The sequence below is a fragment of the Lepidochelys kempii genome, chromosome 12, assembly GCF_965140285.1.
Source record: "Lepidochelys kempii isolate rLepKem1 chromosome 12, rLepKem1.hap1, whole genome shotgun sequence".
Lineage (NCBI taxonomy): Eukaryota > Metazoa > Chordata > Testudines > Cheloniidae > Lepidochelys > Lepidochelys kempii.
In genome coordinates, this window is record NC_136391.1 from 11,662,900 (window position 1) to 11,688,649 (window position 25,750).

At 46.4% G+C, this 25,750-nt stretch overlaps 1 protein-coding gene across 4 annotated transcripts in view; it reads left to right on the top strand.

The window, feature by feature from the left end:
• Positions 1-1,144: 1,144 nt before the first annotated feature.
• The window catches only part of LOC140896203 (dipeptidase 2), a 30,255-nt gene continuing 5,649 nt past the window's right edge, over positions 1,145-25,750 (top strand). Inside the window, exons 1-6 of one of the 4 annotated variants that reach the window (XM_073307580.1) lie at positions 1,145-1,234; positions 18,234-18,521; positions 20,944-21,070; positions 21,531-21,702; positions 21,914-22,055; positions 23,873-23,942. In XM_073307580.1, coding sequence (XP_073163681.1) covers positions 18,391-18,521; positions 20,944-21,070; positions 21,531-21,702; positions 21,914-22,055; positions 23,873-23,942 — 642 coding nt within the window. In that variant the 5' untranslated portion in view covers positions 1,145-1,234; positions 18,234-18,390. Of the gene's footprint in view, positions 1,235-18,233; positions 18,522-20,943; positions 21,703-21,913; positions 22,056-23,872; positions 23,943-25,750 lie in introns of all 4 variants that reach the window. The other 3 variants (XM_073307581.1, XM_073307582.1, XM_073307583.1) reach the window with 3 other exon arrangements.

A 25,750-nucleotide genomic window follows, 5' to 3' on the forward strand; every position in this document is an offset into this window, starting at 1 on the left:
TCATTCTATTAATAAACTTCTTTTGGGCAAGTGTTTACTACTCACATTAGTTGCTCCTATGCAACACCTAGAGATTGACAACTGTCAGCCACAGAACATATGCTTGCATTGAACACAGATTGCCCTTTAATAGAAATCTATATATTTCATACAAAATACTCGTTCCCAGGAGGTGCCAAACACCGACAGCTCCTCTTGAGGTTCCGACTGGAGAACTGGACAGTCCCTATTGGAGCTGATTCCCCCCCCCGCACCTCCCCATCAGGACTGATCTGTAATAGTGATCTCTTGTGGCCATTTGAGCAAGTACTTTCTTATGGAAGCTGCTTTCTTGTACTCCAGAGTATACTTCATTTGTACAACAACAAAACCCTAAGTTTCTAACTCTTGCAGAAATAACTACGTCTTCCTAGAACCAACACTGCCTTGCCTATTAGGTACAGTAATTTTTTTGAAAATGCTTAAGGCTTTGGCTACACACATTTGCAGTGGGTTTAATTAAATTGGTTTATTTAAATAGATACCGTTAAACCAACAAAAAAGGTAGTATGGATATTTATTTTGTTTTAGCTTAAAATGATTAGGAATAGGTTTAGGGTTAAACCAAGATAAGCCATTCTGAGACCCAATAAGCATCCACATAGAGATTTGCACTGCTTTAACTTAACAGGTCTACGGCCTGGTTTACACTGTTTTTGTACAGCATTAACTACACTGGCTGAGACACAGGTACAGTTAGAGCAACACAAGCCCCTGTTGTGGACACCAGTTATAGGACCAGAAAGGGGCTTATATCCGTATAGCTTATTTCCCTAACTGTAGCTATTACAGGATAAACTCCTGTTTCTCAACCAATATAGTTAAGCCAAAACAAATAATGTTGAGTAATCTCGTATCAGTCTCCGCTTCTAAACTGAGTGCAGTTTTGGTGGAGAGGATGTGCAGAGAGCAGAGCTAATAGTTTTGCCCACAAGGAGGAGCTGACAGAGACACTGAGCAGCCTGGAAAGTCATCACTTGCCGCCTGCTTTTCAGTGATTACAAACGGGGAGTGAGACTGTGGTGCTCCTCTGTGCTTATCAGCTGGTGGAAGGTGAAGCCAGGTATGTTGTGAGTCATACAAGAAGCAGAGTTCTTTGTCGGTGTGAAACCAAAAGTAACCAGTGCCAGGCTCTTGCTGTTGTATCCAACCTAGTGGAACGTGGATCTTGCTGCTTTTTCATTGCCCAAAGAAGGTAACTGGAACCAAAGATTTACCATAAAGAAGAAAAAGCTACATAGCTCTGTCTTGCTCACTTGTGAGCTTTGTTCAAACAGCAGGGAAAATGGCTGAGTGGATTTTATACTTGTATGCAGTGAGTGGCATTTAAATAAGGATGCTTACTGCACCCTGTTTTAGCTTAGCTGTACTGTTTGCTGTATTCCTAGAGTATTTGCAAAAGCCATTTAAAATTGCTAAATGATAATGTGCATTGATTAACCATTTATATGATGTCTTAAGAACATAATTAAGAAAAAAGTGAGGGGGGATTTGATAGCAGCCTTGCAGTGTGGGAGGTCTAGGTTGGATATTAGGAAATACTATTTCACAAGGAGGGTGATGAAGCACTGGAATGGGTTACCTAGGGAGGTGGTGGAATCTCCTTCCTTAGAGGTTTTTGAGGCCCAGCTTGACAAAGCCCTGGCTGGGATGACTTAGTTGGGGTTGGTCCTGCTTTGAACAGGGGATTGGACTAGATGACCTCCCGAGGTCTCTTCCAACCCTAATCTTCTATGATTCTATGAGCATAAGACTAACATGTCAACATTGTACAGTACAACCCCAGGACCTAACTGTGGCTTGAGCAGTTCATAAAATCAAAAAGTTCACACAATTGAACATCTCAGAATTACAGTAGGTCTGGTGCATAAATTGCAGTAGGGCAGACTGCATCACTTGCTTCTTGTGCTTCCAAGTGCATTGAAAATATTGGGAATGTGAAGGCATGTCAACTTGTTCTTCATTGACATCGATTTCATTATGTAACTTTTGTCCAGACTGGGGAAAAATGGTTTTTACGACTTGTTCGTAAGAAAACTGAGTTTCTTTCACTCAGTAATAATTGCATATTTTGTCACAATACTAACCCTATAAATGATCTTCCAAGTATTTTGATCCACCTTATTTCCGTATCTAAATATTTTCTTTCAAAAGGTAGTGTTACATGGGGAAATTTTGTATCAAATGACATTAGAATTGTTTGGTCAAGTATTTAAAATTGCTGTTATATCCATCTTTATAAATTACTGGAACAATGTCTAGGTGGATAGTAAGATGTGTTACTTTCCTTTAAAGTATTTTTGTTTTGATAGCTAAGTGTATCGTCAGTTAGCAATCTTAAATGGGTTTTGAAACTTGAGTGTTTTTTGGTTTTTGAGTTTTTCAGGCTCTTGACTTTTAAATAGATTAATGAGATAGTAGACGAAGTGGGTGAGCTAATATCCTCTAGAGCTCTCTTGGGCTTGAAAGCTTGTCTTTCTCACCAACGGAAGTTGGTCCAATAAAATATATTACCTCCCCTCACCCACCTTGTCACTTAACTCGGTGGCATTTCTCTGTCTGTAATGTGATAACTTTGAATGCACCATCCTATGAATTCCAAAATTTTAGGGAACTGTTCTAGGCATCCTTGACCAGAACCATGTTGGTTTTTGGTGACAATGAGAAAAATCAAAACATGGAAATGGGGGACACACAGGGCCCCTGGCATCTGGTTAGCAGAGTTATCAATTGTGATTGACTGTAGACCAAAGAACCAGTTGATGGCAGACATTAATCCATTTCAGCATAACCATAGTCCCCATTTTAGTTCTGCTCATCCTCCCTATGGACTCCCAGACAGATACAAAAGAAATGAGAATGTGGGGGGGTGGTGGAGTGAAGGGGGGCAGAAAGCCTCTTGCATGTGAAGGGAAAGTGTGGGGGAAGGGGAAATTGTGGGCACACCATACCCATTACCTAGGGGAAATGTGGGGCACATTAAGCCCCTGGCATGTGGCAGAGGGAGAAATGTGGGGCACACAGCTGGCATGGTGAAGAGGTGGAATGAGTGGGCACACAGAACTCCTGGCCAGGGGGAGAATAAGGGACCCTGGCATGGGGGAAGAGGGACATAGGGGCACACAGAGTGCCTGGTATGTGGGGAGAATGGGGAACAATGGTATGGTTGAAGGGGTGAATGGGGGGCAACACAGCTGCTAGCATATGGTGGAGAGGGGACACTGGCATGAGAAGGGTGGGGAAATCAGGAACACATAGAGCCCCTGCAGTAGAGGGGGATAGGAGGATAGCACACAGGGAGGCTTGCTTGTGCAGGGGCAATGGAAGAATGCAAAGCACCCATGCTGTATGCAATACATTTGGCTAAAAGAAGCAACAAAGTTTCCAACTCCCCAATAGTATGAGCAATTGGGAGTATTTTCAGCCTGAAGGATGAATCCTTTGTTTTAGCCCACGAAAGCTTATGCCCAAATAAATTTGTTAGTTTCTAAGGTGCCACAAGGACTTGTTGTTTTTGCAGATACAGAGTAACAGGGCTACCACTCTGAAACTTGTTTTTTGCTGAACACTCATGTACTTGTTGTTCAAAGCATTTTAGTTTGTGTTCCAGGAAAGCAACAGTGACTAAGTGCTAAAAGAGGAGACCCGTGAACAAAGGAGCAGCCCTCCCCAGGCCCTACAGGTAGGGCCAAATTCCCCCATCATGTAACTCTCCTGAAGTCAGTTGTGTTAAACCCAGGATAGCTTTGTCCCATCACACGTGGGTAGACTCAGTGCTTTGTGGGTAGCTATCAGGCTGTTGTGGTGATGAATTTACTCACTGAAGATGAAATGCAGACGGAAACACATGTGAAAAAGATTTGTCTAAAACTGAGGAAACCTGAGAAATTAACCTGAGTTAATATTTCCACTGTGTCCTCTCCTCTGATAGGAACGTACATGAAGGCTTTGTTTCCTCTCAGGACTGTCATGGGAGGAATGGAATCTCTTCTGAGTCTGACATTTCTGCGTGTGTGTGGGTGGACCTGATCGCAGACCAATGAGCCAACTTTAGAGTGTGCGGAGCTGAAAAATTAAATCTGAGGCAACATGGAACAGAGCAGCAAGAACTCCATGGCAATGCTGGCAACAAAGGACCAGCGTAGGGGGAGATTCTGTGAGAGCTTTAATACCACAAGGGGTTGTAAATTTCTCCCCATTACAAGCATGGGGTTAACAAGGGATAGTTTTAAAAAAAAAAACAAAATTGTTTGTGTGGTTGTGGTTTAAGGCCTGTGGACTTTGGCCAGTCTTCCGTGCATTAGTTAGTTATAACTACAGCAGAGCCTGCCTAGTGTTACAAGGTTAAGGCTTGATTTACTGGCGAGTACTTCCAGCAAAAGCCAACATTCCTAGAGGCATTAGATGAACCTGGGTCAGGGGCTCAATGGGGTAAAGCACCTATACCCCCCACTCTGATAGGGAGGTCGGGGCTGGCCTGCGCGTGGGCAGAGGCAGGGCCAGGCCAATGGGAGATGCACTCACTTGACACCTCTCCCAGACGGAACTCTCTTGGAGGCCTGCCTGAATTCCGCTGTACCCACCTAATGCCCCGCCTTGGTCACCTCCTCCCTCGGGTGAAGGTCGCAATGAATGCTCCCCGTCCAGTGCTGTTGATTCAGGGGCTCTGGTTGCGAGCAATAGAGGAAAGCTGGGTGGGGATTTGGAGAAGGGGCAGGGGCCTCGGGAATGGAGCGGGGGGGGGGGGCAAAGGTGTTCGGTTTTGTGCAATTAGAAAGTTGGCAACAATAGGAGCACCCCAGGATGCTGCTGCTCTGGTGATGGGGCCCAGGGCTGGCCACTGGCCACTGCTCCAGCCGCCTCTGGGACAAGTCCTCGGGCAGTCCCCAGGGCCAGCTGCCAGGGGGCACCTAAGTAGGGGCTGATGCGGCTGGCCCGAGGGCCACTCCAGGAGTGGCCAGTGCGGCTGGCCCAGGGTCAGCCGCTTTGGTAGGGTTGCCAACTTTCTGATTGCAGAAAACCAAACCCCTTTCCCTGAGGCCCCATCCCCCACTCACTCCGTTCCATACCGTCTCCCTCCGTCATTTGCTTTCCCCCCACCCTCGCTCATTTTTACTGGGCTGGGGCAGAGGGTTGGGGGGCGGAGCGGGGAGGGCTCCGGCTGGGCATGTGGGCTCTGGTGTGGGGCCAGAGATGAGGTGTTTGGGGTGTGGGAGGGGGCTCAGGGCTGGGGGTGGGGCTGAGGGGCCTGGGAGAAAGTGTCGCAGTTCCGGTGGCATCCGGTGAGCTCTCGCTGGCCCTTGAAAATCCGGGGGAGATGGTGTAAATCTCGCGTTGGGCCGTACCCATATCCGCAGCAGGTCTCCAAGGTGAACAGCCTCTGGTATGTTAGAACAGTGTAGGTAAGGGAAGTTGGTAAGCCAGATCTGTAACTTCGGGATAAGGATTGGCTCTAAGGGCTGGGTCGGTTGGGCTGGGGTGCGAAATGGGGCTGGGCGTGAGCCGTGGCTGGAGCTCTGGGCTGGGGTCGAGGGGTTTGGAATGTGGGATGGGGCTCAGGACTGAGGCAGGAGGTTGAGGTGCAAGAGGGGTTGTGGGCTCCAGAAGGGAGTTTAGGTGCAGGAGGGAGTACTCAGGGTTGGGGGAGGGGGCTGCGGGGCAGGGGAAGTACGGGTGGTGTTTACCTCAGGCGTCCAGGAAGTGGCCGGCATGTGCTTGTGGCCCCTAGGTGGAAGCCCGGCCAGGTGGTTCTGCGCACTGCCCCCAGCTGCAGGCACCACCCCCGCAGCTGCCACTGACCGTGGTTCTCGGCCAATCAGAGCTGCGGAGCTGGCGCTTGGGGTGGCATGCCGGCCGCTTCTGGGGGCTGCATGGAGCCAGGGCAGCTAGGGAGCCTCCCTTAGCCCTGCTGTGCCACTGACCGGCCTTTTGATGGCCCAGTCAGCTGTGCTGACCGGAGCCACCATGGCCCCTTTTTGACCGGGTGTTCTGGTCAAAAAACTGACACCTGGCAACTCTATGCTTGCGTGGTCCTGGGGTCAGCCAGACTGGTGCTGCAGAACTCATGGAGGTCATGGAAAGTCTCACAATCTGTGACTTCCGTGACCTCCGTGACAGACACAGAGCCTTAATTATTGGGTACACAGACTCTCCCAGGACCTGGTGCATAGACTCATACTATTTCTACCTAAAGAGCAGCGGCAAGGGGCAGCAGAGACCCTTCTTCCCTCTGGCTTTAGGTGGCCCCCCATGCTGACCCCAGAAGCTGGGGTGCCTCTGTTTTGCTTCATTTGTTCAAGCATTTTCCTTGTTAAAATGTAAACTTGGATTCTAATACGTTTGCACAACTCCAGAAGCTGGGACTCTGCTTACGGTCCAGGCCCCATTGTGCCTGTCTTCATCTGCCTTGTACCTGTACAATCTGCAGATTGCTCGTGGTGCTTAGCGGGGGATGTGTACGAGTGGTTATTGCCCATGTGTTGTGGCTACTATTGAAACTTTCAATACTGAAATGTGCTTGGTATCAGAAATGATTAATCTCTCTTTAAAGGGCTAAAACAGATGTCCCCAAACTGTAGGGCATGCCCCGGGGGGCACAGTGGAACATTCGGGGGAGTGTGGCGGAGCACGGGTCAGCCCCCATGGGGGCAGGGCAGGAGCATCACCCAGCCCCACTCTGCCACCAGCTCTGCCACGGCCAGAGCCCCGGCTCCCAGCTGCAGCTCAGCTCCCAACTTCAGCCCCAACCTGGCCCCTAGTTTTGGCCCCTGACCATGGGCTGGCCGTAGCTTCTGCTCCCGACTTGGCCTCTGGCTGCAGCTCCACACCTGGTCCCAGTCCTGCCCCCAGTTACGGCTCTGCTCCCGGCCCCAGCCGCCCTGGTCCTGGCCCCAGCCTCAGCCTCAGCCCTGGCCATGGTTCCGTACATGGCCCCAGACCCGCCCCCAGCTGTGGCTCCGGCCCCAGCCTCAGCCTCCTTAACCCCATCCGCCCTCCCTTCCCCCCTCCGACCCCCGGAGCTGTGACCCCGCTCCCAGCCCCTGCTGTGGGTGGAGTGGGGGGCACAGACAGGGGCAAGGGGGGGCACGACTCTGAAAAGTTTGGGGACCACTAGGCTAAAAGGCATGCCTGGAGGTCATTGAAGAGGCTATGCACACTCTCCAGGTGTATAAAGTTGAAGCAAGAATACCCAGGGTTTCAGACTTAATTCATAAATTCTGACGATTGACAAAACGTAGCACAGTTCAGAATCTCTGTTTATATTTTCTCTGATGGCTTAAAAATATCCATGGTCTAAATCAAGCAATATAAACAGGTCAAATTATTTTCTCCTAAATCTCACTCCTCTGGCTTTTAGATTGGAAGCACTTTTCAAGACAGAGCCGGTGTCTCATGGAGGTTAACATGATCCTTTGTTCTGATGACTGGATCGGGCCCAAGGCATAAATACTTCCCCTCAGCCCAGACTAGCTGGTGAGGGAGAAGCTGGCCTCCCAAAGGCCTACAGAGCTGGGCCCTGATTGAGGGAGATACTGAGTGCCCTGGATAATTGCTGACTTCAGTGGCAGGTGAGGGTGCCACACAGGGTTACCAACAGTCCCTTATTTTTCATCTCTGTACATCAAGATTGGGAATTGCTTAGTGCTGCAAAAAGCAGCAAAAAATACCCCTGGCGAATGTAGGTGAATACTGTTTATTAATGATAATGTTGGGAGGAGAGGTGGGGTGGGGTGCAAAGAAAACAGTCCTTTATTATTGAAATACAATGTTGGCAACCCTAAAAAACTGCATGAGAATTGGCCTTTTGTTGGAGATCAGAGTAAAGTTTGAAAACAAATCCTTCTGCATCCCACGGGAACACTCACTAGGTGGGAAACTGCCACTGTGCTCTCTAAAACAGGAAGAAATGCCATAAACAGACCCTGGGGTGGCTTGCGCTGGTGCAGAAAGCAAGGCAGAGTGATTTCAGTCTAGTATGGTTCCCCGTTGGTGCCAGAGAGGCCTGTGTACTTGGTCACAGGCTGATAAAACTCAGTATTTTTAAAGAAGACACACCTGTTTTTGTACTTGAGCTGCACAGGAGTGTCAGAAACAGCTGTTTAATTAAAAGGTAATAAAAATAAACAAGACCAGACTGATTTGCACAGAACATGGTTAAGCTATCAACTTTTGTGACGTAGCTGCTGCTGTCACTCATCCCTGCACTCCTAACTCAGAGTTTGTCTACACAGGGGCACTCAGGAAAGTTAATCCAAATTAGCTAAAGGCGTAGATTAAAAGTGGATTAGTTTAACTGCATTAAACTACTGTGTGGACACTGGTTTCAGAGTGGACACTCTCGTTCAGAATTAAAGTGGCCTTGAATTAAGCTAAATCTAGTTAAGGCCACTTTTATTCTGAATGAGAGTGTCCACACAAGGGATTAATGCAGTTAAAATAAGGGTTTATCCACCCAGTGCTACAGGGCCATGGCAATCTAACTGCGCTGTGTGGACACTGGTAGTGTGAACAAAAAGTATCTAATTCAAGTTTAATGTAGTCTTCTTTGCTAGGGTTGCCAACCCTCCCGATTTGGCCAGGAATCTCCTGGAATTGGGTTCGATCTGCCAGAGGCTACTGAAGCCAATCTGGGAGATTTTAGGTGCTAAAAGTCTTGCGGCGCAGCGGGGCTAAGGCAGGCTCCCTACCTGCCCTGACTCCACAAGGCTCCTGGAAGTAACCGGTATGTCCAGCTCCTAAGCACAGGGGTGTACAGGGGATCTCTGCGTGCTGCCCCCACCCCAAGTGCTGACTCTGCAGGGGCAGTGCGCAGCACCACCTGGCCACCCCTGAGCCTAGGGGCTGGACAGGCTGGCTGCTTCCCAGGAGCTGTCCGACATAAGCGCCACCTGGCCGGAGCCTGCTCCTGCACGCACCCCAACCCACTGTCCCAGCCCTGAGCCCCCTCCAACACCCAAACTGCCTCCCGGAGCCCACAGCCCAAACCCTGTCCTGCACCCCAACCCCCTGCTCCAGCCTGGTGAAAGTGAGTGAGGGTGGGGGAGAGCAAGCAACGGAGGCAGGGGGGAGTGAGTGGGGGCGGGGCCTCAGAGAAGGGCGCCTGGGCGGACATGGTTGCTCCTGGCGGACCTCGGTAAAGTCTGTCAGGGGCGCCTGCACATAAATGGGAATGACTCAGGTCATTCTCTTCTTAAAGTTTTGTCTAATGGAGATTCAGTCCTGCCTGGAATATTGGCAGAGGGATAGCTCAGTGGTTTAAGCATTGGCCTGCTAAACCCAGGGTTGTGAGCCCAGCCTTTGGGGGGGGGCATTCTGCCTCAGGCTGCTCTCCCGGCCAGCAGCTCCGTCTGCTACCTGCCTACCCCTCCCTCCCTCTGTGAAAGCAATGGCCGACAATCGTTTTGCGCTTTTTTCCGTGCGGGTGCCATATTGCTGTCAGCATCGTCATCAACTCGCCGCTTCTGCTGCCACTCTGCTCTCCTGCTCATGCCATACCACGGCAAGCATGGAGCCCGCTCAGATCACCGCGGCAGTTGTGACCGCTCTAAACACCACACGCATTATCATGCAGTATGTGCAGAACCAGAACCTGCAAAAGCAGGCGAGTAGGCGACAGCAGCACAGTGAGGGGAGTGATAAGGACATGGACACAGACTTCTCTCAAAGTACGGGCCCCAGTAATTTGGCCATCCTGGTGGGAATGGGGCAGGCTCATGTCGTGGAACGCCGATTCTGGGCACGGGGAAACAGACTGGTGAGACCACATAGTGTTGCAGGTCTGGGACGATTCCCAGTGGCTGCGAAACTTTCGTATGCGTAAGGGCACTTTCATGGAACTTTGTGACTTGCTTTCCCCTGCCCTGAAGTGCAAGAATACCAATATGAGAGCAGCCCACACAGTTGAGAAGCGAGTGGCAATAGCCCTGTGGAAGCTTGCAATGCCAGATACCTACCGGTCAGTCAGGCATCAATTTGGAGTGGGCAAATCTACTGTGGGGGCTGCTGTGATGCAAGTAGCCAATGCTATCATGGAGCTGCTGATATCCAGGATAGTGACTCTGGGAAATGTGCAGGTCATAGTAGATGGCTTTGCTGCAATGGGATTCCCTAACTGTGGTGGGGCGATAGACGGAACCCATATCCCTATCTTGGCACCGGAGCACCAAGGCAGTGAGTACATAAACCGCAAGGTGCTGCAATGCACTGAAGGATCACAAGGGACATTTCACCAACATCAACATGGGGATGGCCGGGAAAGGTACATGGCGCTCGCATCTTCAGGAACTCTGGTCTGTTTCAACAGCTGCAGCAAGGGGCTTACTTTCCAGACCAGAAAATAACCATTGGGGATGTTGAAATGCCTATAGTTATCCTTGGGGACCCAGCCTACGCCTTAATGCCTCATGAAGGCATACACAGGCACCCTGGACAGTAGTCAGGAGCTGTTCAACTATAGACTGAGCAAGTGCAGAATGGTGGTAGAATGTGCATTTGGATGTTTAAAAGTGTGCTGGCGCAGTTTACTGACTCGCTTAGACCTCAGCGAAACCAATATTCCCACTGTTATTACTGCTTGCTGTGTGCTCCATAATATCTGTGAGAGTAAGGGGGAAGACGTTTATGACGGGGTGGGAGGTTGAGGCAAATCATCTGGCCTCTGATTATGCACAGCCAGACACCAGGGTGGTTAGAAGAGCACTGCAGGGCATGGTGCACATCAGAGAAGCTTTGAAAACCAGTTTCATGATTGGCCAGGCTACGGTGTGAAAATTCTGTTTGTTTCTTGATGAAAACCCGCCCCTTGGTTCACTCTACTTCCCTCTAAGCCAACCACCCTCCCCTCCCCCCTTTGATCTCCACTTGCAGAGGCAATAAAGTCGTTGTTTCACATTCATGCATTCTTTATTAATTCATCACACAAATGGGGGGATAACTGCCAAGATAGCCCGAGAGGGGTGAGGGAGGAGGGAAGCACCAGGTGGGGTGAGGGAGGAGGAGAGGATGGAAGGACAAAGCCACACAGCACTTCAAAACTTATTGAATGCCAGCTTTCTGTTGCTTGGGCAGTCCTCTTGGGTGGAGTGGTTGGATGCCTGGAGGCCCTCCCACCGCGTTCTTGGGCATCTGGGTGAGGAGGCTATGGAACTTGGGGAGGAAGGTGGTTAGTTACACAGGGGCTGCAGCGGCGGTCTGTGCTCCTGCTCCCTTTCCTGCATGTCAACCATACGCCGGAGCATATCAGTTTGATCCTCCAGTAGCCTCAGCATTGCATTCTGCCTCCTGTCATCACGCTGACGCCAAGGTGATAAACAGTTCCTGGCTGTCGGGGAGAATGGTTTAATCATAGAATCATAGAATATCAGGGTTGGAAGGGACCTCAGGAGGTCATCTAGTCCAACACCCTGCTCAAAGCAGGACCAATCCCCAATTAAATCATCCCAGCCAGGGCTTTGTCAAACCTGACCTTAAAAACTTCTAAGGAAAGAGATTCTACCACCTCCCTAGGTAACGCATTCCAGTGTTTCACAACCCTCCTAGTGAAAAAGTTTTTCCTAATATCCAACCTAAACCTCCCCCACTGCAACTTGAGACCATTACTCCTTATCCTCTCATCTTCTACCACTGAGAATAGTCTAGAACCATCCTCTTTGGAACCACCTCTCAGGTAGTTGAAAGTAGCTATCAAATCCCCCCTCATTCTTCCCTTCTGCAGACTAAACAATCCCAGTTCCCTCAGCCTCTCCTCATAAGTCATGTGTTCCAGACCCCTAATCATTTTTGTTGTCCTTCGCTGGACTCTCTCCAATTTTTCCACATCCTTCTTGTAGTGTGGGGCCCAAAACTGGACACAGTACTCCAGATGAGGCCTCACCAATGTCGAATAGAGGGGAACAATCACGTCCCTCGATCTGCTCGCTATGCCCCTACTTATACATCCCAAAATGCCATTGGCCTTCTTGGCAACAAGGGCACACTGTTGACTCATATCCAGCTTCTCGTCCACTGTCACCTCTAGGTCCTTTTCCGCAGAACTGCTGCCTAGCCTTTGGGTCCCTAGTCTGTAGCGGTGCATGGGATTCTTCCATCCTAAGTGCAGGGCCCTGCACTTATCCTTGTTGAACCTCATCAGATTTCTTTTGGCCCAATCCTCCAATTTGTCTAGGTCCCTCTGTATCCTATCCCTACCTGCCACCGTATCTACCACTCCTCCTAGTTTAGTATATCTGCAAATTTGCTGAGAGTGCAATCCACACCATCCTCCAGATCATTTATGAAAATATTGAACAAAACCGGCCCCAGGACCGACCCTTGGGGCACTCCACTTGATACCGGCTGCCATCTAGACATGGAGCCATTGATCACTACTCGTTGAGCCCGACAATCTAGCCAACTTTCTACCCACCTTATAGTGCATTCATCCAGCCCATACTTCTTTAACTTGCTGACAAGAATACTATAGGAGACCGTGTCAAAACCTTTGCTAAAGTCAAGAAACAATACATCCACTGCTTTCCCTTCATCCACAGAACCAGTAATCTCATCAGAGAAGGCGATTAGATTAGTCAGGCATGACCTTCCTTTGGTGAATCCATGCTGACTGTTCCTGATCACTTTTCTCTCGTGTAAGTGCTTCAGGATTGATTCCTTGAGGACCTGCTCCATGATTTTTCGGGGGACTGAGGTGAGGCTGACTGGCCTGTAGTTCCCAGGCTCCTCCTTCTTCCCTTTTTTAAAGATGGGCACTACATTAGCCTTTTTCCAGTCATCCGGGACTTCCCCCGATCGCCATGAGTTTTCAAAGATAATGGCCAATGGCTCTGCAATCACAGCCGCCAACTCCTTTAGCACTCTCGGATGCAATGCATCCGGCCCCATGGACTTGTGCACGTCCAGCTTTTCTAAATAGTCCCTAACCACTTCTTTCTCCACAGAAGGCTGGCCACCTACTCCCCATGCTGTGTTGCCCAGCGCAGCAGTCTAGGAGCTGACCTTGTTCGTGAAGACAGAGGCAAAAAAAGCATTGAGTACATTAGCTTTTTCCACATCCTCTGTCACTAGGTTGCCTCCCTGATTCAGTAAGGGGCCCACACTTTCCTTGGCTTTCTTCTTGTTGCCAACATACCTGAAGAAACCCTTCTTGTTACTCTTGACATCTCTTGCTAGCTGCAGCTCCAGGTGCGATTTGGCCCTCCTGATTTCATTCCTACATGCCCGAGCAACATTGTTATACTCTTCCCTGGTCATTTGTCCAATCTTCCACATTTTGTAAGCTTCTTTTTTATGTTTACGATCCGCAAGGATTTCACTGTTTCTCCGCTTGCCTGGTGTGTGCTATCTTCAACCTCCCCCTCCTCCTCATCTTCCTTGTCCCCCAGATCCTCATCCCTGTTGCGTGAGACTCCCCCCTTGCAGGAGTCCACGTACAGGGGTGGGGCAGTTGTAGGGGCACCCCGTAGAATTGCATGTAGCTCATCATAGAAGTGGCATGTCTGGGGCTCTGACCCCAAGTGGGCATTTGCCTCTTGGGTTTTTTGGTAGGCTTGCCTGAGCTCCCTAAGTTTCACTCAGCACTGCTGCAGGTTCCTGTGATAGCCTCTGTCCTTCATGCCCTTGGAGATTTTTTCAAATATTTTGGCATTTTGTCTTTTGGAACGGAGTTCTGATAACACGGATTCATCTCCCCACGCAGCAATCAGATCCAGTACCTCCTGTTTGGTCTATGCTGGAGCTCTTTTGCGATTCTGGGATCCATGGTCACCTGTGCTGAAGAGCTCGCCAAGCTGGCCAAACAGGAAATGAAATTCAAAAGTTCCTGTCTACCTGGCCAGTGCATCTGAGTTGAGAGTGCTGTCCAGAGTGGTCACAATGGAGCACTCTAGGATAGCTCCCGGAGGCCAATACTATCGAATTGCATCCACACTACCCCAAACTCGACCCAGCGAGGTCGATTTCAGCGCTAATCCACTCAGCGGGGAGGAGTGCAGAAACAGGTTTTAAGAGCCCTTAAAGTCAGAAAAAATGGCTTCGTAGTGCGGACGGGTGCAGGGCTAAACTGATGTAACGCTGCTAAATCCGACCTAAACTTGTAGTGTAGACCAGGGCTATGTGTGTTTCGTGATGATACTAGCGACCAAAGTGGAGCCAGCTTTTATTTGACACTTCACATGATCCTCTTTGGTGAATTACAATATATGCACCAGATGCAGGAGATCCCTGTAACCCTTATGTGCCCCCTCTGAGCCTCTTGCCAGTTGGTTCTAAGAGGCTCCTGGGTTGCAGTATAGAATGGCCAGTTAACATGGGAGAAACATGGAAGATTTCTGTGGCTGTAGATCAGATTGGGGAAAGATTGCTTCTTCTGTCAGTTGTGGCACAAACCCTGTGAAAATCCAGAGGGACTGGCTAGCCTGTGTTGGAGAATGGTTAGACAATTTTCTCTGAACCTGGTACAGTAGTGGGAGTTCTCTGAGATTGGAATGAGGAGAAGGGAACAGTGCGGGGCTACTCCTCTGATTAAAGCGAGCATGGAATTTGGTGCTCACTGAAGGAGCAGTGCTTGGGATTTAATCAATATAAAGGTGGTACTATATTCAGGTTGTTAAACACAGACTGGCTTGTTTTTTCTGGCTTTTGAAGCAGCCCAGGCTGGGTTTGGTTAGTCTGGGAACTAATGTCACAAGACAGGGTCCTGTAGCTGCTGGCCTGAACCAGGTGGTCATGGCAGGGTTAATCCTCTGGGAGTTGACAATTAAAGTGTTCTTCATGAGGCGTTGTTTTTCCAATAAGCATGTTTTTCATTTGCAGATACTGTAGTATCGTTCCATCCACATGTTTGGCAGCTTTCCAAGTGCCTGCAAGCTTGTGTTTACTGTACAGCTTCACACACTTCTGGCATGGAAAAGGAACTGTGCTTGTTCCTCCAAAGAAAAAACACATTTGGAATCTGCCAAAGAAAAAGGAAATGACCAGAACAGGAGCTGGCATCTTTCCAAGCCCAAAGGGCCAGTGGTACCCCTGTGAACCTAAAGCTAATATTCAGAATAGGTTCCACGCATAATCTTTATCCGCATGAATTTGATTTTGGAAGGCAAGTTTGGGAGCAGACTGCCAGCTGTTAGTCTGGAAGAGTGGGTATTGAACCACCGCAGTATTGCTCCATGTTCTGTAGAAATCTAGCAAAAGAGAATAAGTGCGGGGAGAATAAAATGTCACTCCCACAATGTGCTTTCAAAAGGATTTTTATTTTAGTATCTTTAGCATTCTTTTCCTTTCAGGTGAGAGCACATATTAAAGGGGTAGTGTTGGGTTAAATTAGAGTTTTTAAAAGTTCTAACTGAGCTAACAACACCTTACATTATTAAAAACAAACTCTTTTTTTTTAAATAACCCCTACATTCTTATTTAATCATCTTATTTGCATTCCTTTGAGCTTGGACAGTGCAAATAGTCTGGTCAACCTTTTTATTTCAGACTCCAGTCAACGTGATATATCAGCAAAATAGTGTAGTGTTTGGGTAAGAATTGTCTCAAAATCTTATAACAACAAACTGTTGTGACCAGAATGTTTTGAAATTTAATGGAAACAAATCTATTCACTTACGTTCAGTTTGGGTTTTGTAATCTAAAGTTCCACTCCAATGAAAACAATAACTTTCTAAAAGGGACACCACCATTATGGAATTAATTTAAAATGATTTAAATTCATATCTGGGACTGCAGCTGTCTCTGGATCTCCAGATTCGGTGGTTTTATAATTATTAATTTGTTTAATAAGGGTGTCTTTTCTCCTGTTGCTCTGGGAGGCCCACTTAAAGGGGAAACAGATTGTGCAGGGGAGAGTGAAAAAGACGAGAAAGGAAATTCCATCAAATGCACCAAGTAAAAAAATTTTCTTTAATTTTTCAGTTATAGTAACTGAAATTTTAAGACCAGGAGAAACCACTAACTAGTTTGAGCAGATGAAATTCAACATTGACAAGTGCAAAGTAATGTACATAGGAAAAATTATCCCAACTACACATATGTAATGATGGGTTCTAAATTAGCTGTTGCCACTCTAGAAAGAGATCTTGGAATTATTGTGGATAGTCCTCTGAAAACTGCAGCAGCAGCAGTCAATGTGCAGCAGCAGTAAAAAAGGCTAACAGAATGTTAGGAACTATTAGGAAAGTGATAGAAAATATGAAAGAAGATACCATAATGCCACTATATAAATCCATGAGGCACACACACCTTGAATACTGTGTCCAGTTCTGGTTGCTCTGTCTCAAAAAGTATATGGTGGAACTGGAAAAGGTTCAGAGAAGGGCAACAAAGATAGTCAAGGGTATGGAACAGCTTCCATATGAGGAGAGACTAAAAAGATTAGGGCTGTTCCACTTAAAAATGAAACGATTAAGGGTGTATATGATAGCAGTCTATAAAATCACTATGTGGGGAAATAGTGAACAGGGAAGTGTTTATTTACCCTTGCCCGCAATACAAAACCCAGTGGTTACCCAATGAAATTAATAGGCAGCAGGTTTAATACAAACAAAAGGAAATACTTTTTCTCACAATCCATAATTAACTTGCCATGGGATGTTGTGATGGCCAAAAGTATAACTGGGTTAAGAACAAAAAGTACTAGATAAGTTCCTGGAGGATAGGTCCATCAATTGCTAAGGCCAAGATGGTCAGGGATGGAATGTCACACTCAGGGTGACCCTAAACCGCTGACTGCCAGAAGCTGGGAGGGGAAAACAAGGTGGATCTCTCCAAAATTGCCTTTTTCTGTATGTTCCCCCTGAAGGTCTGGTATTGGTCACTATTGGAGATAGGATTCTAGGCTAGATGGACAATTGGTCTGACCCAGTAAGGCAGTTCTTATGTTATGTTCACTGGCACAACACAGGCAACTTACAACCCACCCATTAATTCCTACATCAAGCCCAAATCTGTTGCCAACCCTTGTGATTTTATCATACACCTCCCAACATCCTACTTTATTAATGAGAGAGCTGTTTCTAGCTTCCATTGTTGCGGAGAAAAGCTTAAGAATACAAACAATAAAGGCTCACAAACCAGAAGGCAAATAAAAAGCTGTTTTAAAAAAAATTCATACTCTTTTGGGGCGTGACTCATGATTTTTTGAATGCCTGTGATTGACAACACCGGCATTGTGATGTTAAAATTACAGAACTGTATCACTGCCAGTATATGACATCCTACATGAGGTATTGTTGGAGCAGGGAACAGTGGTCAGGAATCTTTTGGGTTTTATTCATAGCTCTGCCATTGACTTCAATGCTGGAAAAAATATTTCCTCCTTACGATGGCATCTTCATTTGCTCACAGGTTTAATATTTATATCATACTGTCAGGTATAGTTAATGTTTGTAAGATGCTTCCTGATTCACACTTAAAAGATGCTGTAGAAGTGCTTAAGTATTACTATTATCTGGACTTCTACACAAAAGGTAGGGAAGAATGCTCACATTATTTCTTAGGTTTCAGAGTAACAGCCATGTTAGTCTGTTAGTCTGCATCCGATGAAGTGAGCTGTAGCTCACGCTCAAATAAATTGGTTAGTCTCTAAGGTGCCACAAGTACTCCTTTTCTTTTTATTATTTCTTAGCAGGGTTCCATGTTCAGCTCTCCTTAATAGAAATAAATTTAAAACAACAACTGACCCTTTCAGATTGTGCTCTGGTTACTCAACTATATCATAATGAAAGTATTGCATTCAGATTGCTTCACTCAGAAAATACACTTTATACAGTGGGTTCATTGCTTCACTCATTGCAGTGCGTTTATTTTTTACACAATAAAAAGCTTGCTTTCAAATGAGACTTGGAATTTTGGTGAACAATTTCACTGAAAGTTTCAAAGGAGAGGAAATCAGCTTATTTGTACATGCAGATCAGTTAATTTCACTTGGGCAACTAGATACATAACTTTAGTTACCTGCTTTGGACATGTAATTACTAGTTGGTAGATGCAAATCCAAGCCCACCCATTTCCTCCAGCTGCAAAATGGGTAAATGCTTTCTTTAATTTCAGCTGGTAGCAACACTGTTTGGAAGGAAGGTATAACTGCAAATATCTGCTGCTCAACTTTCAAACAACAGTCAGAAGTCTTAATCTCTTACCATGAACATCATCCACCTCTAATCTCCTTTCTTACTCTCTTCATTCCTTTTGTTTGCCTTCAGAACTTCCTTCACCACCTGTGCCTTACCAATGACAGAGACACAGCAGTTCTGCCAAAATCATTAAGTCTAGAACCTTTGCAGACTGGAAATTTGCTGCTTCTTCACAACCAACACTCTATGGTGGCAGCCTTCTTCTCTAGTTAACATCTTTGTGGAAATGAATAGCGATCCTATGAAGCTGTTCCCGTGGCTCTTGCTGCTCATCTTGGATGTTTTGGCTTTCAGAATTGATAAATCCATCAGAGAAAAGGCTGTTGAGCTAATGAAGCAAGCCCCTTTAATTGATGGGTATGTAGAATGTCTTTTTTTCCCAATACATCTTGGTATCTTTCATTAACAGGGTTAACATTTCTAAAATGGTGACCTAAACAGAAGGTATCCTTAGGTATTCAATATACCCTATATGCGGGCATGGAAGATAGATGGATCAAGACCAATTTATGTAGCTAGTAGACTAAGGGTATGTCTATACTACCCGCCGGATCGGCGGACAGTGGTTGATCCAGCGGGGGTTGATTTATCGCATCTAGTCTAGATGCGATAAATCGACCCCCGAGCGCTTTCCCGTTGACTCCTGTACTCCACCACTGTGAGAAGCACAGGCAGAATTGACGGGGGAGTGGCAGCAGTTGACTCACCGCAGTGAAGACACCGCGGTAAGTAGGTCTAAGTACGTCAACTTCAGCTAGGTTATTCACATAGCTGAAGTTGTGTAACTTAGATCGATCCCCCCACAGTGTAGACCAGGTCTAAGAAAGGGTTCTGTAGGGGCTGAGGGGAGATGCTAAATTACTTGTAATAAAATATATATTTTTTGTTTGGAGAAGAGTTACATCAAATAGCCTGAAAACCAGCCAAAAACCTTTAATTCACCCCTTCCCATATACCATAAAACAACACCTTGGTTTCCTTACACACACATACTTAAGACTAGCAAAGCATATTAAATATAACTGTACTTTATAGTTAACCTCCTAGATCACTTATGAGATGCAACAAGAGAACCAACCATTCACCACCAATTATTGAAAATCTGAAAGATATGGGTCTAGCAAACTGAACACTTCAATGGTAGATTTTCAGTTTCTGTCCTTGTAAACAAATATTGGTGTATTTTAAGGCCCCACCTTATCCTCTGCCTGTTACAATGGGAGACTAAGGGCTAAATCCTGTAAACCCTGAGCACAGGGCTGAATTAACTCTCCTGTAGGCCCGGGCCTATTAGATTTTGTGGGGCCCCTGGGGGTTTGGAGTGGGCTCAGGGCTGGAGCAGGGGATTGGGGTGCGGGAGGGGGTGCAGCTCCAGCTTGGGGGAGTGGACTCTGGGGTGGGGCCAGGGATGGGCCAGGGGGTTGGGGTGCAGGCTCTGGCTGGGACGCACTTACCTTGGGCAGCTCCTGGTCAGCGGCACAGCAGGGTGGTACCTGGCCAATGGGAGCTGCAGAGCCGGCGCTGGGGGCCTGGGCAGCATGCAGAGATTCCCTGAATACCCCTCGCCTAGGGGCTGCAGGGGCACATCGGTGAGCTGGCGCTCATGGCTCCAGCCTGGGGGCGGGGGTGGGGTGCCGAGGGTCGAGGACCAGTGTCCGGCCGGCAGCACAGAGACTTGCTGCAGGCCAGATGAAAAGAAGAAGTGGGCTGCATCCAGGCTTCGGGGCCCCCTTAGCCCGAGGCCCTGGGCTGCAGCCCCTAAAGCCCTTGCATTAATCTGGCCCTCCCTGAGCAGCGCAACCAATTCTGATTTCACCCTGGGCTCTCAAAGCAGAGGCCCATCCATTGTTGCATTTTGTCAGTGGATCTTAGCAAGTTCTGAGGATTAGAGATGTAAGCAGCACCTGTGGCAGAGCATTTATGTCTCATTGCCTTAGTTTATCACTCTGAAGGCATTTTCAGTTTGAATTCAAAGGCTATTTATAAACTCCCTTGGATCAAGTTGCATTAGTCTTTGGGAGAATTTCAGCGTTTATCTACTTTTGTGTTATGCAATTCTACCATCTCCTTTCTATAGTTTTATAATACCCTTCTTCAGCTATAACTTTTTACTTCCTTTTGTATATGTTTATAAAGCCGACAGCATGATATGAAAGCGTGCCCAGGCAGCTTGGAGGTACAATGTTTGTGTTGAGTCTGATGTGATCCAGGAACATACAGGAAAGGGATCGCTCGAGCACTCAGATACTATTGTGCTGTAACTCAAATTAAATTCTAAAATCAAACTTGTCTGCCAATAGCATGGCTGCTATTTGCAGATCCAGCATCTGAACAGAAAGAGTGTAGATGGGAATGGAGCTAGAAGAATAAGGTGGAAAGAGGGGCTTATGAGAGAAACTTCAGCATCAAGGAGTGAGAGGGGAAAAACCTTCAGGCCAACAGAAAAAAAGATCTGCGAGGAATGAAATTTGTTACAGAAAGTGAGGCTCTGAACAAACCTCGCTGTGAGACAGTGCTTAAAGTGGTCGGAGAAAAGTGGGTGGGGTTTATCATAATTTGGGAGCAATAGCTTTGGTAAGATAGTGCTTAAAGTGTACCACTCAGCTACTCGATTACATTTTTTTTTGCCAGGTTTGCAAGCTCTTCACCCGTTAGAGAACTGTTGCAAGGATGTTGGCAGTGAACATTCAAGGGGAACTAAAAGGAGATAGATAAATAAATAAACATTAGGAAAGGACAAGCTTCTTTGTATCATTAATGCTATTATTTTACTTCTTAGGCACAATGACCTTCCATTACGACTGAGGATATTGTACCAAAACAGACTAAGTAAAATCAACTTAAAAATTCTCAACACCACAGTCACAAATATTCAGAAACTTCAGTCTGGCCATGTCGGAGCTCAGGTGTGTACTGTTGGTGCTATGACATGGATCTCTTAGACTATAGATGGATCTGAGCAAAATCCAGATACACATCCAGATTTTGGCTATGCCATAGTTTAGAAGAGGTGGTTCAGACCTGGGATTTTGATTCAACCCATGATAGAAAAAAGGGAAAACTGCATGGCTACAGAAACTTTTATATATTTGCATTCGCCAGACTTTAAAATGAATTTGCAGAATCCAGCTCCACTTATCCAAAGTGTTGGGTTTTTTACAGCAACTGAATTAATAAGTTGTCTTATCCTCCTGTCCTTGGAAGACTGTGTGAATGATTGGGGGTGCCAAGAGCCTCGTATCAGAGAGCGTGCCCCAGTCAGATTAGGTGTTCCTTTGGAATATCCCAGTGATGAAAGCTCCCTGACAAATTGCTGAGGAGGAAGTGGTTTTATTTATGAGTCTCATCTTTTTGCTGATAATGAAGTCCATGAACTTGTGGTTTGGTCTATCAATGTTTCTTTTTCAGTTTTGGTCAGTGTATGTTCTGTGTAGCGCTCAGAACAAGGATGCTGTGCGTCTGACCCTAGAGCAGATTGATGTTGTCAAGAGGATGTGTCAGATCTATCCAGAACTTGAACTTGTTACTACTTCTCAAGGTGATACTTTTTTATAATGAAAATGTTTCTTTAATGAGATTGCAGGAGGGAATATATGTGAGATGAAGTACTTGGCATATCACACATTGCATATTAAGAATGTTAGTATTGGCATTTATGGTTGTGAAATGATTGTCTGCTGCTCAATGCAGATAGCTCTAAGTCTTTGTCTTCAATTTACTGTGGCATTTATTTTCCCTTTAAACTCCAGGTATTGCTGATAGTAAAAAGATAGCATGCTTGATTGGAATAGAAGGTGGCCATTCCATTGACAGCAGTCTCGCAACGCTAAGGATGTATTATGACCTGGGTGTTCGGTACATGTCTTTAACGCACACCTGCAATACTCCATGGTAACTGATGTGCACTAGTCTCTGTAACGCTTACTTTTCCAGTGCAAAGGGATGGCAGTTTTAAGATGGGCCAAAATTGGTTTGAAAAATGTGGGAGACTGCTATCTGTGACTAATGGTGGATTTGTTGAAGGGTGACTGGTGTCCTTTGGATAGGTCCGCTTGTTATGTGGTGGGTTAAAGAAGGAGAATCTGTCTGCCACTTGGCATTTCAGTGACATCCTGGGATCTATTTTAGTTTGTTGGCAAAATAAATACAGGCAAGTCATCATCTCCATTGCTTTGTGAGAAAACTAGAACAGGATGTAACAGATACGTTTCTCTTCTGGAAGGAATGTTACTGAGACTGGTAAAAAGTTTGTTACAGTCAGGAGAGGCAGTAAGAAAGGGTTTTCTGTTGATTCAGCTAACTTCATACATTCCTTATTGGCGTGGTGAGTGCTGTGTGTGAATTCAGCTCTTGACAGCACTGGAAACTCTCCTCTTTGGCCAGCCCCAAGCACATACCACATGTGTTGCTGTGAAGGCTTGTGTACTGCACATGGGTGGGCTGGAGCTCGGTTCACACACCTCCATATCACACATCTCTTGCCTCTCCCGCCTGCTGGCCAAGCACACCCAGTGAAGGAAGGAATTGGATCCCAAACTCTCCCTGTAAGAAGCAGATTGATCCATCTCCTAGAAGACTTTGCTGTCATGCCTCCCTCCGCCACACTAGGGGTGATGAGCAATGCTTTTCTAACCCACAGTCATACATCAGCCCTTAAGTCTGTGTAGAGCCCCCCTCATCCTGCAGCTTCTTCTAGGGTCAGCCTTAAATCCTCTGTCCACAGAATTGTCCAGCAAGGAAAATGTCATTGCCATACTCCTGTCATGGTGTGAGAGGCGTCCACACACTTCTTCAGTCTTAGTAGTTTTTATTGAGGGAGCTAATTGTGATGTAGACATCCAGCACTGGGAACTGCACTATGTCCGTTTTTTCCACAAACAGCTTCTGAGCAGTAACGTTCTATGCTGGGTTCAAACTGGTGACCTAAATACCAAAGCCTGCAAATCATATTTCTAATTCCTGAGTCACACAGACCCATATAGGGGTGAAGAACAGCTAACAGTAGAAAATGGCCCTGCATAACTCTGCTCCTTCCTACTGATCTAGTTCTGACACATTGCCCACCAGTTTCCTCTGTTTGGCTGTTGATGCCAGCCTCAACATCCTGTATCCACTTCTTACAGAGCCATTGTCATATCTTTCTACACTGTCTTCAGGAATTGCTCATGAAGACCACCACTCTCTGACTAGTCCTAAAGACCCACCTCTGCTGTAACACCCACAAGAAATAAGTCAACAAAAGCATTCTTTATTCTAACATTTAAAAAGTAACCTGTACCCATGCTGCACTCAGGCCTAAGAATCACCATGTTATTGCATTGCTGTAATTCCTTTTCTTCCTCACCCAACCTGGCCCTGGTCAGACAGCGCGGGTGCAAGTTTAAAAGTGAACTTAGTTTTGGTGAAAGATACCAGATTGATAGCCCTGAAGTCTGCTAGTGACCCCTAGAAGTGTTGCAGCATTACACAGCATGCACTTCCGCAAAGTGCCTCCTCACCCATGTGAACTAGTTCTGACCTGGATGACTAATGTCTAGGAGTGAGATACAAGCATGACATTGCATGAATGAGAGCTATGTTTATCATCTTTAATCTCAGCTATATGACTTCAGGGTGAGGGTTTTATACTGTGTTTGTGTGAAATTTGATTGTTTGGATCTAACCCACTAGAATAATGCAATGGTTTCTTACGTGTTTTCTTTTTGAAGGGCAGAATCTTCATCAAAGCAAGTACATAACTTTTATCCTAATCTGAATGGTCTGAGTTCATTTGGCAAAGTAAGAATCTCTCCTCAATGGCAACCTAAGCAAACTTTTCTCTCATTAACACTAACCTGGTTAATGTTTGCTTTTAAATTCTGGTCCTTTGCTTTTAAAAAAAAATTGTCTTAAGAGATTTAATGACTATAAATTGTAGATGGCCTTGGGATGGGGGATTCAGAACTCAACAGTAGAGAGAGAGTAAAATATGTAAAGAGACTGTGACTATACAGTCTTATAAAAACAACGAGCGGTCCGGTGGCACCTTAAAGACTAACAGATTTATTTGGGCATAAGCTTTCGTGGGTAAAAACTCCCACTTCTTCAGATGCATGGAGTGAAAATTATAGATACAGGCATAAATATTTATGTAATTTTCACTCCATGCATCTGAAGAAGTGGGTTTTTTACCCATGAAAGCTTATGCCCAAATAAATCAGTTAGTCTTTAAGGTGCCACCGGACTCCTCATTGTTTTTGTGACTACAGACTAACACGGCTATCCCTCTGATACACAGTTCCATAGTATGTAATAAAAATTGTATTCTTATTGTATAATTCTATAGACTTTTCCCCATCCTACAGAAAGGATTTCCCTCTACTAAACTGTCTATGTTCCATCATTCCTCAGTCTTTTCTGTTTGTAGCACTTCAGTAAACGTCTACACAACCTTGTGGGTTTTGTCCCTATCAAATTCTGTACAACTTTCCCAGAATGGGATATGTTGAGGGGCAGAGGGCGGGAGTATTCAGGACTTGAGGTACAGTAATAGGTTGCAGGAATTGATAAATCAAGATTAAGGCTAAGATTGTGTCACCGACATTTTTTGTAAAAGTCACAGACAGGTCACGGGGGAAAAGGAAAAATTCACGGAAGCCGTGACCTGTCTGTGACTTCTACTAAAAATATCCAAGACAAAATGGGGATCTGTGGGTCCCCCCACCGCCTGAAGCAAGGCAGCTGTGCTGGGGCTGTGGGGTACCCCTGCTGCCTGCAGCTCTGGGTGTCCCCCGGATGCCCATGGAGGCCAGGAGCTGTAGGGTGCCCCTGCCTCCTGTGTCAGCCAGGAGCTGTGGGGTACCCCTGCCACCCGTGGCTCCAGTGGCCTGCAGTGGACAGGAACTTGGGGGTTCCCCACTGACGGTGGTGGCCAGGAGCTGCAGGGTTCCCTCGCTGCCCACGGGGGATGGGGGCTGCGGTGTACCCCACCACCTGCGGTAGCTTGGTGCTTTGAGGGCCGCCAGAGGCAGCAGGTGATCCTACAGCTCCCAACCACCGCAGGCTGAAGTCATGGAGGTCGCTGGAAGTCATGGAAACTTTTAGAATTTTAATATAAACTATCCCAAATCCTGTGGTTCTTTAACTCAGTTTTTACTCAACTTCAAATGAAGCTGTGGAAGTTTGCCTGAATAACAACCTCCGGATTTGACATAATCCATTAAGTAGCAGCTATAATATGTTCTTTACATTCCTGTTCCATAGAATCTAGTACCATTCCTTTAAATGGTGCCCAGGACAAATAGGCTTCTAGAGCCTGATTGTGGTGCCATTAGAGGTGGGCCTGAGAAATTCTAATGCGGATTTTGAACTCCCTTTCCTTCCCCAAAAGAAATTCTGTGGCGGTTGGGTCCATGACTTAATCAAAGCCACCTCTATTCAACAAGATACTTTTAAATCTGAAAGTAGAAGAACGTCATTAGTGCTAGCAAAACATAGCACATAAAACAGAAAATTGCAAAACTTGAGAAGCACAAATTTGGTCTGAAAATTTATTTCCAAGGCTTTATTTATTAACTTCAAAAATAAATTAAATAAATTTAAACTCA